Source organism: Episyrphus balteatus, chromosome 1 (genome assembly GCF_945859705.1).
Source record: "Episyrphus balteatus chromosome 1, idEpiBalt1.1, whole genome shotgun sequence".
Lineage (NCBI taxonomy): Eukaryota > Metazoa > Arthropoda > Insecta > Diptera > Syrphidae > Episyrphus > Episyrphus balteatus.
In genome coordinates, this window is record NC_079134.1 from 95,758,325 (window position 1) to 95,774,575 (window position 16,251).

General features: G+C 35.7%; 1 protein-coding gene across 2 annotated transcripts in view; it reads right to left on the minus strand.

The window, feature by feature from the left end:
* Window positions 1-5,276: 5,276 nt before the first annotated feature.
* LOC129906969 (F-box only protein 42) overlaps window positions 5,277-16,251 on the minus strand; it is a 65,410-nt gene continuing 54,435 nt past the window's right edge. For both annotated transcript variants that reach the window (XM_055982964.1, XM_055982965.1), the window contains 2 exons: window positions 9,408-10,654; window positions 5,277-6,643 (listed from right to left, as the gene is read on the minus strand). In XM_055982964.1, coding sequence (XP_055838939.1) covers window positions 6,218-6,643; window positions 9,408-10,654 — 1,673 coding nt within the window. In that variant the 3' untranslated portion in view covers window positions 5,277-6,217. The remainder of the gene's footprint in view (window positions 6,644-9,407; window positions 10,655-16,251) is intronic.

Consider the following 16,251-nt stretch of genomic DNA (forward strand, 5'->3'; position numbering starts at 1 on the left):
TCAGTACACACGGCAACGAATATTAAAGTATTCTATTCCAACTCAAGTGTCTTAATGCCCTCATCGACCAAAACACCAAAACCTCCATCGACCTTCAGTTCTGAAAAAGATTTAACGTCATTAAACCTTGACCAGATACTTTTAAGCAGATCAACCAAATTGTAGGAACAAAATATCCTATACTTTGCCAACTGAAACACAATAACTCCTTCCTTTCTTCTGATTTAGAAAAAACAAATGCATTCGCTGACTTTTTTGAAAGCAATTTCAAACCTAACTACCCAATTCACTTGCCCGACTTTTTCGCTAGTGTCAACAATGAAGTCACTGAAATAATATCTCAGAATCCTTTGCCGCTTAAACGATTTTCTGAAGAAAACTCTTCAGTCTAAACGACAGCAGATGACATATTCACTAACCCAGTTTACCTTTACGGATCAATCCAATATGGAATATGGCAATGCCAAAAAATCTTCGAGACCAGACAAGGTCTCCAATTTTGTCATTAAAAAACTCCCGCCGACTGCTATCATAATTCTCACAATTATTCTTAATAACTGTATCAATAATAGCTATTTCCCAAATAAATGGAAAATAGCAGAAATATTCCCTATCCACAAAAAACCAGGAGCCAATTGTATCAACAATTTCCGCCCTATCTCTCTCCTTCCTAACCTCAGCTAACTTCTTGAAATGCTGATCCTCAACAAACTTCGCTCACTATGCTCAACCTTGGGTATAGTGTTGCATAACCAATTTGGGTTCAAAGCATCCCACTCTACCTTCGACCCGTTGTTAAAGCTACACGTTGACATAACTTTGGCTCTTAACAGAAAAGAAACCACCGTAGCCTGCCTGCTCGATATTCAAAAAGCATTTGACTTCGTCTGGATAGAAGGCTTCTCCTACTCCTTCCTTTCTTCTGATTTAGAAAAAACAAATGCATTCGCTGACTTTTTTGAAAGCAATTTCAAACCTAACTACCCAATTCACTTGCCCGACTTTTTCGCTAGTGTCAACAATGAAGTCACTGAAATAATATCTCAGAATCCTTTGCCGCTTAAACGATTTTCTGAAGAAAACTCTTCAGTCTAAACGACAGCAGATGACATATTCACTAACCCAGTTTACCTTTACGGATCAATCCAATATGGAATATGGCAATGCCAAAAAATCTTCGAGACCAGACAAGGTCTCCAATTTTGTCATTAAAAAACTCCCGCCGACTGCTATCATAATTCTCACAATTATTCTTAATAACTGTATCAATAATAGCTATTTCCCAAATAAATGGAAAATAGCAGAAATATTCCCTATCCACAAAAAACCAGGAGCCAATTGTATCAACAATTTCCGCCCTATCTCTCTCCTTCCTAACCTCAGCTAACTTCTTGAAATGCTGATCCTCAACAAACTTCGCTCACTATGCTCAACCTTGGGTATAGTGCAGCATAACCAATTTGGGTTCAAAGCATACCACTCTACCTTCGACCCGTTGTTAAAGCTACACGTTGACATAACTTTGGCTCTTAACAGAAAAGAAACCACCGTAGCCTGCCTGCTCGATATTCAAAAAGCATTTGACTTCGTCTGGATAGAAGGCTTAGTTTATAAGCTCTTCACTTTCCTAACCATCTCATCCTCATCATGCACAGTTTTCTCAAAAACCGTAAATTTTACGTTCGTGTGGGGAATACTAATTCAACACTTAAGAACATTTTGGCTGGAGTTGCCCAAGGATCTCGCCTTGGGCCCTAAATATTCAACCTCTATACCTCCGACCAGCCTGCAAATACTCTTAACACTAGAACCCTCCTCTTCGCTGCGCTGATGACTCCATCACATATAGTGCATACATAAGCCCAGACATAGCTCTCCGCAGAGTCAAGGACCATGTCCATAGACTCTGGGACTACTACCTCCAGTGGGGAATCAAAATTAACCCCTCTAAAACAGAACTAATCTGTTTTAGAAAATCATCGCATAACGGCTTAGCCTCAAAATACAAACTCCTTTCCCCTACACTTCCAGATAACACAGTTATCAGACCCAAACAAAGCGTTAAATACCTGGGAGTTCACTTCTTTGAAAGGTTCAAATTTAACCAACACGCCAAATTCACCCTTCGCAAGGAAAATCATGCCTTGTCCTTAATACGTCCTATTATGAAAGTAAGAGGCGAACTCCAAATGAGAACGAAACTTCTGCTTTACAAGCAACTCATTCGTCCAATTCTTACTTACTGTTTCCCTATATGGTACACAATAAGCCAAACTTACAATTATTCGAGCGTAAAGCTCTCCGTCATTGCACCTCCCTCTTCATGAAACCAAACTCTGTCCGCTATTATAGCAACGCAAGGCTCTACGAAGCCTCAAGAATTGTCCCATTAGACAAATACATCTACCATCTTAGCACAAAAATGCTTAGGAAAATCCCATCCCTCTTATTAATTTAATTTCAAGTAACCCAGCCACAGACGACCGATACCTCCAGGTGCTCTCTATAATGGATCCAGCATTTGAAATATCGGATGGAGAAAGCTTTGGAAACTTCTACGAGGCTGCAGGTACGCAGCACAACAGAGGATGGAGCCGCCAGAAGACCACAAGGACCACCAAACCAAACCATCAAGGACCTTTATCTATTTCAACCCCTCAACCATCACCAGCCAACGACCGTGAGCACTGCTCACGCTGACGTGAAAATCATTTATTTTATAAGTAAACATATTGTTAGACTAAGACACTTTTGTTATCAAAATGTAAAAATTAAAACAACAAATAACGAAGCAGAGCCCCTTCTGTGCTCGCAGATTAGAATATTTTAGACTTCAATAATTGTAAATAATATACATTGTAAAACCTTTGAGCTTTATAATAAATATTGTACATATATTTATATTGGATTAATACCATTTCCTGATTCCTTTACTTCTTATTCAATGGTGAAATAAGTGTTCGATATTATAAGTAGTAAATAAAGTGATTTAAAAAGTGTGTTTGAGCGAATAATAAAAGTTATGCCTCATTCACAATATTGCGAGACGAGATTTTCCTTGACGATTTTAAACGACGATTTTAAATAATGAAAATATATGAAACAACAATAACAGGACAACTTTTTAAAATAATAAACCATTCTCACACCGTACAAATTTTTTTAACGGTGTTGCTCTTAAAAAAAAAGTAAGAAACTGATTTTTTATAAAACTTGAAACTGTTAGTTAATTTTCAGCAAAATGGCACATGGAATAAAAAATATTTTGATTAATTAATTGCTCCCAATTATTTGGCAATGTTTTTGTTAAATAATTTAAAAAAAAACAAAAATCAATAATGAGCGTAGGAGGCAAAATACTGTTGCAAAGTAGGGATTTTTCAAAATTTCACAAGAATTGCATTAAATCGAAATCCGTAATGATTTGGGATGAACAAGTTACCAAATTCTGAGAGCCTTAAGATCCCCTATCAGCATACTTCGTTTGATCCATTACTTTTGGGACACCCTGTATTTTAAACCGCTTATATGGATAAAAGTTTTCATAATTTCTAAATTCGAGTTAGCCTAGGTGATAAGGTAGCCTCGTAGCCTCACGGTCCGGAGTTCAATTCTCAAAAAATACTGTTTATTTTTTTTTATCTTTGTAGAATAAAAAATCGCAGTATTGTGAATTTCCATACGGTTTTAAAACGATTTTTTTAAAATCGAAAACGTTCAGAATAAACGTCTCGCTCTCGTCTCGTCGTCTCGCTATATTGTAAATCAGGCATAATTTAAGTTGAAATAAAGCCTGTTTTCATTTGAACGGAAAGTAAAAGTGGATATTAAATAAACCAAATAATTGTTATAATAGTTTTGAAACTATTTTTTTCTTATAATTATGTCAAAGAAAGGCACTCCATGAATGTGCATCAGTAAAAAGTTTTTTTAGGTGAAAATTAATTTCTTTGTCGTTTACAGGGCGAACCTATTTTATTGACCGAAATTGTGGGACTAGACGAGATTCAGCAAACGATCTTTTTTTGTTTAAGCATTCTATTTATTTTATCAAGCAAAGGTAATTGAAATAAAACAAGTTCACTTAAAATCCTACATAATTGTGCCCTTAATTATGAAAGTGGACTAAGTCACTCCTAAAAATGGCATCAAATCTAGCCTAAAAATGATTATTATTTAAGGGGTAGAGTTTATTTGAAAGCGAAAATGCAGTAAATAAAGTTCTTTATTGCTCCTCTAGTGATTTCATAAAAGAAATATAATTAAATCGTTATAAGAAAATTATTATGTAAGTTTCTATTCAAACAATGCAAAAAGTGACTTAGTCCACTTTCATAATCATGGGCACAATTAATAGTATTTATACATAATTAATAGTATTTATTTGTATATAGAGATTGATTAACTACTAATCAACATTTTACGTTAGGAATATTGCTACAGTACATTTAATAAGTAAATTTTACAGGAATATACATGCGATTTTATTAATATAATAAAAACAAATTTAGTAGTTTATCTACTTGAAAAAAGAGGGAGCTGAAAATACTTTTAATATTATAGTACAAGATCCCAGGGCCGCCAGACATTACTTATTTTCTCAAGAAAAAAATGTATGGAATTACGTAGTGCTAGGACATACTATTAGTGTATGGATACTGGCTATCTTGTGCCGACGGCCATTTTACCAGTAACAGGTGCTAAAGGTAGGAAAATACGTACTTACTTTTCTTATTTTCTCAAGGCTGATTTTAATATATGATACTCAGGGAACTAATTCAATAATTTTTGTAAGCTGCCAGACCCATCGGATTGGCCTAACACCTTGCCAGACACGCATAATAGGAAATAGAAAAGTTAGATTTTATTATATGGAGGTCTGGGAAAAAATTTATAAAACATTTTGACTTCCAGACTCGAAAGAGTATCAAGACACACGTGGAAAACCACATTTTGCACAATCGCATCTAGAGTCATTTGGCCGCCATTTTGTTTTTTTTTTAATAAAAATTGCAATTTTTCACATAACTCACGTATTTTTGAATCTACAGAAAAAAAATGTATCGCAAACTTGAAGATAATTTAATTTACTACAATATATGTTAAATTACTTTTTTCGATTGTGGTTTAAAAAAAAACCACCCTAACTCTCTAACCAAAAATGTAATTTAACATATACTGTAGTAAATTAAATTATCTTCAAGTTTGCGATACATTTTTTTTTCTGTAGATTCAAAAATACGTGAGTTATGTGAAAAATTGCAATTTTTATTTAAAAAAAAAAAAACAAAATGGCGGCCAAATGACTCTAGATCCGATTGTGCAAAATGTGGTTTTCCACGTGTGTCTTGATACTCTTTCGAGTCCTGAAGTCAAAATGTTTTATAAATTTTTTCTCAGACCTCCATATAATAAAATCTAACTTTCCTATTTCCTTTTATGCGTGTCTGGCAAGGTGTTAGGCCCATCCGATGGGTTTGGCAGCTTACAAAAATTATTGAATTAGTTCCCTGAGTATCATATATTAAAATCAGCCTTTAGAAAATAAGAAAAGTAAGTACGTATTTTTCGTACCTTTAGCACCTGTTACTAGTATAATGGCCGTCGGCACAAGATAGCCAGTATCCATACACTAATGGCGTTTTTAATTGGCAATCCGGAATTGTTCTTCGATTCGGAATCCCAATTGAACAGTTTTTTTTTATTCCGAAGAATCTGATGTTTGGTGTGAATGTATTGGTTGAGTTTGATTTGTGTCACATATATGTGTATTCATTTGGTTTTGTGCTGCAAACATTTAGTGCTGCTGACATTTAAATCTATGAATGTGTGAGTGATTCTGCTTCTGATTCTGTTTTTAAAACCAGAAGAGAAATTCTCTTTTTTTCAGAATCAGAACTGTCAGTTTTGCCCAATTGAACGCTTTCAGATTGCTTTTTTTTGCTTCCAGATTGCCAATTAAAAACGCCATAATAGTATGTCCTAGCACTACGTCATTCCATACATTTTTTTCTTGAGAAAATAAGTAATGTCTGGCGGCCCTGGGATCTTGCTCTATTATGTATTATATTAATATTATGTTATTACATCAGGTGATAGAAATTCACTTTTGCATTTTTATTATTTTTTTAACTTTCGCGTATAATTGAATAACATTATCTACTCTAAGTTAAGTGTGAATAGCATGGAGAAATAAAACTTAACAAAAAATCAAAATCTAAACAATATCTCTGGGAGCACTCAAAAAATGGACAGAGTTTGAAACCGAATGGGTTATCTCAGATAAGGTTTCCTTGTGTACCCCTCCAAAAAGTATTAATTCACCATTGCCAGCAACCATTGATGAGAGTATTAAACGTTCTGGAGCACCAGGAATTATGCCATAATTTTTTAACTCTATCCATTGCAAATAAGGATCAATTTCCGATAGAGCGTTTTTCAGATCGCACACAAAAAGCGAGAGAACGTTTCGCTTAACGCGTTTTGGAGAAGGTTCTTTAATTTTTTGCTCTACAACAAGGGCTCGCCTCGAGTTTCTGATGGCATTCATTTTCTCCTCCATGCGCCGAATACGTTCATGGTGGTCTTTCGATAAACTACGGTGACGGCTTGGTACATTAAATGCAGCCATACGAAAAGGGTCCTAAATACGTTTAAATAGAAAAATAATTAAAATATATAGTATAGGTTAACCAAGTGGCGAGCAAAAAAAAAGCAGCGCATCGAAAAATATTTTAAATAAGGCATTAAACATAAAAAGAGCTTTGATTTTGGAAATTATTTTTAGTAGAACTCCTAAGGATAATTCCATGAAAAAGTGGACACGAATTTTGAACAAATTATGCAGTTTTTTGTACTTTTTGTAATATCAAATTACTATTTACAAACGGTAACACTTTATGCAAGTTGCAAGAAAAGATTCTTTGTTGTATTCCCTTGTGGATAGAAATTAAATTCAGGGAGTATTAATAATCTAAAAGCATTTTTAAAGCTTAAGCTTGCCAACTACAGAAGAATTTGACATGAAAATTGCTAAAATAAACTAACATTTAAACAAGCTTCTTTACACAATATTCGATTTAAAAAAAACCTGAGTGAAAATGCATCTTTTCTTTACTTTTGGAACCACAAATCGCAGGTAATATGAGTTACCAAAATAATGTAGCGTGAGTAACCTAAATATTTTAAAATTTTTCCTCGAAATATTGAACAAATGTTTGGTTTTGTCACTAATATTAAAAGCTTGTAATTTTGTATTTATGGAGTCTTCATTAAAAACAGATTAAGATTCTTAATTTCGCAGAAAAACTTATACTGTCTTAAAACTCGTGTCCGATTTTTGTAACTTGAGTTACCATCACACTTTAATTTGTCCCAATCAAATGCTAAAAATAAAGACATTTTTTTTGCTAATTATGAAAGTAATACACAGTGAGCCTGAACAAGTTTAAGGTTGACCTAAAATGACGACAAAAACTAAAGATGAGGCTTTATTCCTGTTCTTATTTTTATTTTCTTGGCTATTTTGCTCTGCCATAATCAAAAATCAAAAACTAAAAAGTACTGTGCTTAAACTACTTCGATTCCATGAATTTGTTTTATTTCCATTTATAATTGGATCTTAAAAATAAAATTTCTTGGTACCAGTGTGGTACCAGAACGCTCATTAGTGAGCCTGATAAAGAAAGTAGTTTTCCTATTTTTCAATTTTCTCAAAAACTAGAGGGCATAGAAACATATGGTTTTCAGTATTTGATAAGGAATTTTTTGAGGTAGTTTACTTTATCAATTTATCCCGTAATGAAACCCAAAGTCTTGACATAAATAGTATTCAATGTATTTTTTTAAACTTCTTTTTCACAATTGTTGACTTTGAAATCGATTATTTCGAAAACAACTGTTTAAAATAACTTGATTTAAAAACTATAATTAAGTGTACAATTCTAGCTTTTAAAAAAAGTATCATTCATAACTGTAAGTGTTGGCATTGTTTTATAATAATTTTTTGTATGATTTCTTAGAAAATTGCCCCTCCCGCCTAAAGGGGGGGACATAGACCCCCCCTCCCAAAGCAAAAAACGATTATATTGAATACCTCTACTAAAGACCGTTTTCAATTCTCGGCGACTAAGTTATTGTACTCGAGCCTTGCGTTGATATGAATTTTTCTCTAAAAAAAACACGTTTACGGGGGGTATCTCGAAAAAGGAAGCTAATCCGATTTTGTTAAAAACAGATTATTATTGCTGAGGCCTTCAGGAACAAAGCCTCATCTTTAGTTTTTGTCGTCATTTTAGGTCAACCTTAAACTTGTTCAGGCTCACTGTGAATAGTTAAGCTTCATTCATGGATAGCAATTTCGTATCAATTTATATTAAAATTAACAAAAACAAAATTATTTATGTATTGGAAATTTTTGTGAATGTAACGTGAGTTACCATGGAATTGCCCCTAAGGTTTTTAATTTTAAGTATGAATGAAATTTAATTTAATGCGAATCAACTAGGCAATAATTCAAAAAGCCTAATACACAAGAAAAAAGGCGAGCTTTTCCTTTTTTGTGAAATTTAAATAAAACAAGGTCAAAAAAGGTTCAATTAAACGGTATTTTACTTGAAAAAAGGTAGTATTTGCTTCCATGACCATATCAAGTCGTAAATTTCCTGAGATTTTTAGATCGCCAAACCTGCTTAGCAACGGTTCATAACTCCCGTTATTTTAAGGTTTGGCCTTACCTTCTTATATGTTCCTCCAAAGATTCCAGAAGAGATTGAGGTCTGAGAGATTGAGCAGGTCACTCCATGACCTCAATTTTAGTGTCTTGAACCCATAGCCTGGCTGCTCTACTGGTGTGTTTTGGGTTATTATCCTGTTGGAAGACCCATTTAAGCGGAATTTGCATTCGGTGTAATAGCAGCATAATATTTTCCAAACTATACAGGTGCTGGAGCTGGTTAAATATAGTTTTCACTCAATATATTGAACTAAGTCCATAGTAGCACAAGTATCCCCAAAACTATAAGGGAGTATATGACTTGGAGTCACGAGTTATTACTACAAAAAAAAAGGTTATAACACCTTTTTCAAATAACACAAAATTCAACACTAAAAACAAATCAAAAAGTATTAAACACGGAGGAACCAGTATAATGTTTTGGGGATACTTCTGTTACTCTGAACTTATTATCTTGCTCGCCTTTTTTTCAGGTGTATTTGGTTTTTGGATTATTGCCTAGCTATTTTGCTTATATATTATTTCATACTTAAAATTAAATTTTTAATGAAACCTTAGGAGTTCTACTTAAAATAATTTCCAAAATCAAATCTCTTTTATGTTTAATGACTTATTTAAAATATTTTTCAATGCGCTGCTATTTTATTGCTCGCAGCTGTATATATTTATTTACCTCATACAATTCATCAAAACGTTTTGGTAAACGAGGTTCATGATCCCGACATCGAAGAGCCAAATTTCTTTGCAAGCGATTTGCCGCCTCCATATCATTAGGATTGTTATCTTCAATTTGAGCAGGCTGTGCGGGCGCCGCTCCAACATCATTGTTATTTCTTAGATTTCTCAATTGTGGCCGGTTATGGTTTCTAACATCTGGGTTGGGAGGGGCGTGCATTCCTGGGAAAATATTATTGTTGTTGTTCTGGTGGTTGTTATTCATAACAATTCCCCTTTGGTTTAAACGCCTGTCATCAACCATCATAAAGTTATCAAAACGATTTAAGCCATCAGCCCTATCGGGAAATTGTTCCGGGCCTCTTACTGCAGTAGGAGCTCTTGTCTGTTTCATCATTTGAAAATCTGTTGGTAAATTTGGAGTTGGGCCCAACACTACTAGCTTAGAGTCCACTTTGCAGGCTGGATTACACCACATGTGTGAAGCACCCCATTTTTTATTTTTAACTGGGATAGATTTCCATTGCCATGGTTCTTTCGACATATCTAATACCCAAGCATCTGTGTATATACTGTTAGGTCCTCCACAACCACCAACAATTAGAAGATGGTCCTCGTCTAGGCTAACTTGAAACTGACCATAACGTGGGGGCGGCTTTGTATTACCTGCAATCTTTGGAGTAGACCAAGTAAGCGAGTCTAAATTTAGGCACCAAGTATCGTTAGAATTGTTATTTACGCCTTCGGATATCTGATAACCGCCAAAAACCACCATTCTGTGGCGATGAACACTTGCTGAATGTCCGGCCATCGGAGGAGGTGTGGGAAGTTGGGCACGAACATGAATCCACCGATTTGTTTTGAGGTCATACATGTGCAACTCATCAAACAAACACCACGGCTGATATGGTGGATGCAAAGAAGGATATCTCCATCCACCGAATAAAATCAATTGATTTTGATAGCAGACCATTGAAGCAGAACCTTTAGGAGAAGGATAGGTGCCCAAGGATATGGGGCGTTCCCACTTTGTGTGTGACAAATTAAATCTCCATAAATCATTGAATGTTGTGTCGGAGGATGAACCCCCACCAAAAATAAACATTGAATTTTCGTGAAAGACAGCCGAATGTGAAAATCGTCCGGCTATAGTTGCAACTTCTTCTTTTGGACGATACATCTCCCAACCAAGGCGAAAGTCATTAAGACCTTTTTGTAAATTAAATTTTGAACGTCGTATTACATCTGTAAAACAATAAATTGTTGTTAATAATAGTATAAGGCTACATAAGTTATTTTATATGATTTAATTATTTTAAATACTATCACTAAATACAAGGCTATGGTTAATAATTCGTTTTTTGGACCGTGTCCGTACATCTTCTAATCAAGGAGTAAGTCATTAAAACATTTTTGAACAGCGTATTACAGGGCGTATGTGAAAAAATATATAGTTATGAATAATAGATTTACGTACATATTATCCTAAATAATCACCCAAATCACAGGCCACTGACGTAGTACATTCGTACTAGGAATCCCGAAAATAATTATCATATTCTCCCTTCGTACTTAAAGTTTTTGATATGAAAATTGGATTTTTTTCAATTCAATTTAGTTTATTGAACTTGTTATTTACAATTGACTTAAAATTAACTTATTTCTAAGATACATTGATTGATATAAAATTTTGTTGGCACAGAGGGGGCCTAACCTTACACAATGACTAAGTTATAAAATATAAATAAATATTATACATGGATAAACTTAATTTAAAAAGTCTGCTGACTAGATTGTCCTCGGGGTGATCAGACCCGGATGTCCAGTTGTGGGGTTGGTTGAGTTGGGTTGGTTTGGTTGGTGTTTAGCCACGATATAATGCCGACTGGGTGTCGGCGTAAAAGTTAACTGCTTCTTCGTTGTCCATTGAAATTATGTGCTCATCCAGTATATTCAAAGCGCAAAGGTACCTAGGTTCCGGATGTCGTTGTTAGGCTGTCATTCTTTTCATCAGCTGATTGGGGTGGTTGGCGATATTTCCTACAAGTATCTTCGCCGATTGCAGTAGATACTTGTCCAGTGGGATGATTTTTGCTTCCTCGTAGAGTCGCTTGTTGCTGTAATATTTTTGTCGATGTCGATCGAAGTAAAGTCCGGTGCAGAAGCTGCTTGTAGATCAAGAGTTTCTTTGGTTGACTTAATCCTGTTCTTCTTTTCATCAGAGGGTGAAGGCGATGGCAGGCAAAGTTGGCTTTTTTGAGGACCAAACGGGAGTGATTTTTGAATCTGAGGAGCTCGTTAAAGTTGATTCCTAAGTACTTGGCGCTGCGTTTGGCTGGCAATCTAGTTCCATCTGGAAGTGTCAACTTGATGCTTCTTCAGTTTCCAGCCGATCGACTGCCTCTTCCTCCTGATCGTCTAAGGCACAATAGTTCCGACTTGGATGAGTTGATCCGGATACCCCATTTACTGTAGAACTCATACAGTTTGCGAATGTGAGCTTCAACTTTCCAACCAGTTTTCATACCCAAAGTAGGCAAAAGAGGACATGAATCCGCGAAGGATTTCCGGCCAATAAGTTTAACATCTTTCTTACTTAAAACCTTAGAGCGAATCTTGTAAACTCATATTAGAGACATTTTCACAAGATGTCCCTTAGCTAGTTCACGCAGCACGCGTATATGAGGGGCAAATCTACGGAAACGGCCATCCATGAAGTCGTTAGAACAATTGAGAACTCGATCCACTTTAAAGAATATACCCTAGCTACCTTCTTAGATGTAGAGGGAGCTTTTAACAATGTCCTAACCAAATCTATTCTCGAGGCCCTAGTGACTTTTGAAGTAGAAGACTACATCAGAAGTTGGATTATTTCAATGCTAAAAGAGAGAAGAATTCAAGCAAGTTTAGGAAATTCAAATTGTTTTAAGTGCGTCAACAGGGGTACGCCTCAGGGTGGCGTTCTTTCCCCCCTTTTATGTCTCCTTGTCATGAACAATATCCTCGTGAAGCTTGAGAGAAGTGGAGTGAAGGCAGTGGCATATGCGGATGATCTGGTTGTACTTGTATCAGGAAAATTTTTACCCGTGATCAACGAGATCACTGACACGGCTTTGAGAAAAGTTAGCAAGGCTACAAGCTACAAGTTAGTTAGGCTACAAGCTGTGGCCTAGGAGTTAATCAAAGTAAAACGGAACTGATGCTTTTTACATCTAAAACCAAAATCCCTCCTACCTTCCCTCTACCTCAGCTTAACGGCCAAATCTTATCACTTCCTTCTAGCGCAAAATATTCAGTTGTAATTTTGGACACTAAACTGACCTGGAAGCTAAATATAGAAGAGCGGGTTAAGAAGGCGAGCATTGCATTGAAAATCCAAAGAACAGCAAGCGTACTGGAGCCCTCCGGTCGTGCACCTTTTACCCATACACCTTCATATAAAATACCAGGTTTTAAGCGCTAAAAGAAAATTGCTGTTGGAAGGCAAACCTTTTAATCACAGTGACACAGCAAATTTAATACCATCGGATATGCTTAGGGATGGGAAAAACCTGCCGGTTTAAACCGGTTTCGGTTTTTTTGCTTCGGTCAACCGGTTTTTTTCGGTTTTTTTGTCCTCGCGGTTTAAACCGGTTTTTACAAAAAAACCGAAAAACCGAAAAAAAAACCGGCTGAAAAACCAACAAAAAAAAGATCCGACGAGACAAAAAAGTGAAAACCCTCAAAACATTCATTCCCTCTCTCAACTTACCATATAATTATAAATTTTCATTCATATTCGGTTTAACAAATTCCTCAAAACTCCTATTAAGAGTGAGTTAAGAACTCTTAGGGCCAATTTATTGAGCCTCCATTAAATTTGGAAATTTATCGTTTTAGTTAAAAGCTTTGTTAATCTATTGACGTCTTTAAGTTTCCTTCATTAAAAATTCATTTAATTCACTCTGCTTTAGTTAAAGTCTTTCTTTTAATTGAAACTTTAAATTTAAAACCCCATTAGAAATATGGCAGGGTTATTTTTTGAAAAATTAAACTGTCAAAAGCTACATTTTTATCAAATAAAATATATTTAAATTTGAAGATTTGAAGGATAAACAATATAAAAACACAAAAATGATGACCCGTAACAGAAGGTGTTACAATTAGGATTACGCAGCATCTCAACCCTGATTAGTTTCACTAGTCGTGAAGATATTCTCTGCGCTATGTGAAGTGGATAAGAAATGAATTAATTTCTTTGAATTTTGTGTCTATTTGTGTCATTAACCCTCATACCCATAGATTTAAAAATTTATATACCATACTGGCGAGAGAGAAATGCCAGTAGTGACCAAAACCTGAAGCAATTCATTCCTATTACGTACATGTCGTTGAACTAAAAAAACACAAAAACGACTTTTTCTGTAAACCAAAATTACCAATTACCAAACTTATGAAATTGATTGAACACATTTTTACCATCCCATTTTTCCATATTCATGCATGTTTTATTCATTTGTAGTTGTTAACTTACACTGAAACTTTGTTTAATAAAATAATAAATGAAATGACATTTGACGCTAATGGAGAGTGAATAAATAGAAATCCTGATGTTTAAAACCTTCGTTTGCTCTAAAAATCCCACTTAAAAGGTCGAATTTGGTGTTTTAACTAAAACGACTTTTAAATTTAATGCTCAATTAGTTAATGATGCCAAACTTCAAAAAAATTCTTAAAAGAGACTGAATTAAACGAATTTGGTTTTAAATTTTGAAATTCCCTTTTTTAATGGCGATTTAAGTTTAATGGAGAGTCAATAAATTGGCCCTTATAACAAAATCAAACTAAAAAAGCTTTGCTCAGGGATTTTCTTCGAAAAGTTTTTTTTTTTGGTTGACAATTTAGGTTTAATTTTGTCTTTTTATAAATCAAGCAAAAAAAAACCGAAAACCGGTTTTTCCAAAAACTGGTTTATTGGCCCGGTTTAAAACCGGTCGGTTTAAATGAAAGGAAAAAACCGGAAAAACCGAAAACCGGTTTTTGTACTAACAACCGCCATCCCTAGATATGCTTCTGACACCCACGGACTACTGCATTCCTATTTTGAATACTGTAATGAATTGCAAGGTCAGCTTCCTGTCGAGATCAGAGTGGGAAGAGGGCATTGTGACGAGAGACTTGGACACTTGCATTTTCACTTATGGCTCAAAAATGGATTGTGGGGTCGGTGCGGGTGTCTACTATGAATCCCTCAATATCTCAAAATCCTTTTGACTACCAAACTTTGCCAGTGTATTCTAAGCGGAACTGCTGGCAATTAAAGAAGCTTGCAAATTACTTAGCATATATCCAAATCAAAACCAAAGCTATACTAACAGATAGTCAGGCAGCTTAAAAAGAAATTGCTTCGGTCACGACATCCTCCAAATTAGTTCAGCAGTGCAGAGAGGAACTCTCATTGCTGAGTGGAAGCCTCACAATCACTCTCATCTGGATCCCAGGTCACAGTGGTTTTGAAGACAATGAAAAGGCGGATGAAATGGCCAGACAGGGATCGGCCCTTCATGAGTCACTAGCAGAAATAGTTAACATCCCCATGGGAGTCATGAAGGGCGATATCTATTTAAAATACCTAACAAAAGCTAACAATACGTCGCACAACTTGACTAGCTGCGTCATATCCAGAAAAATCTGGCCCACCTATAATAAATCCAAAACATATGATCTAATTTCTTGACCCAGAAAAGAAATTAGCAGGATCGTTGCGGTATGTACGGGACATTGCCCGGTAGGAGAACACGCATCAAAGCTAGGTATTCCTTACAACACCTTTTGTCGCAGTTGTTTGAATCAGAAGGAAAAAGAAACGGTATTCCACTTCTTATGCCAATGTCCTGCCCTTGCTAGAAGTAGAGTGCTCTCTCTGGGCAGTGAATTTTAATAAATAACATCTTAGAATTAAAGATCAAAGACTTGATCTCATTCCTCAATGCAACGAAGTGGTTTTAGGCCAACACTCGTTTGTATTGAAATCACATTATTTCAATTAATCCATTTATAACTCATAGGTTTCACAAGTTTTGGTATCAAAACGGCGCTTTCTGCGCTAATTGGGTCATCAAGCTAGGCTGCTTATGACCACCATCTCTACCTACCTACCTACCTTCCTGGCAGCTATGGTTGGCGAGATGGACTTGCTGTATGTGAGTGAATCGTCCGCGTAAAGCAGGTTCTCGCACTCACTTGCAGGCGGTTGGTCTGATGTCAGGATCCTTGAGCAACTCCAGCTCAAATGACTTTCATTGGTGATTTCCGATCCTCCACTTGTACAAAAAAGTTTCTGGAAGAGAGAAAAGAAAAAATAATTTTAATTAGTGCAAAGGAAAGCTTAGAAAATGAAGTTTATGGATAATGCATCTATCCATACGCTATCAAATGATTTCTCGATATCCAGAAAGCATGCGACGGTAACTTGATTGTTGTTTAAAGCTTAGGTGATGTCTTGGTGGAACTTCATGAGCGGATGCAGTGCGGAGTGTTTCTTCCGAAAACCGAACTGCATGTCTGGGATGATGTTGTTATCGCTGCAAAACTTCTTTAGCTTCCTGAGTGTCAGCTCTTCCAAGAGCTTACTAAGATTGTTGAGAAGAGAGATTGGCCTGTAATTGGAGATGATGTTCCTAGCACCTTTCTTAGGAATCGCCACAATTCTTGCAGTTTTCCATTTCTGTGGGAGGTAGCAGTTGTTTATGGAATTGTTGAGGATGATAGCCAAGACGATTATCACTGTTTCTGGGGAGCATCTTTATGATGAAGTTGGAGATGCCATCTGGTCCAGCTGATTTTTTCGGTTTGGATAGGTT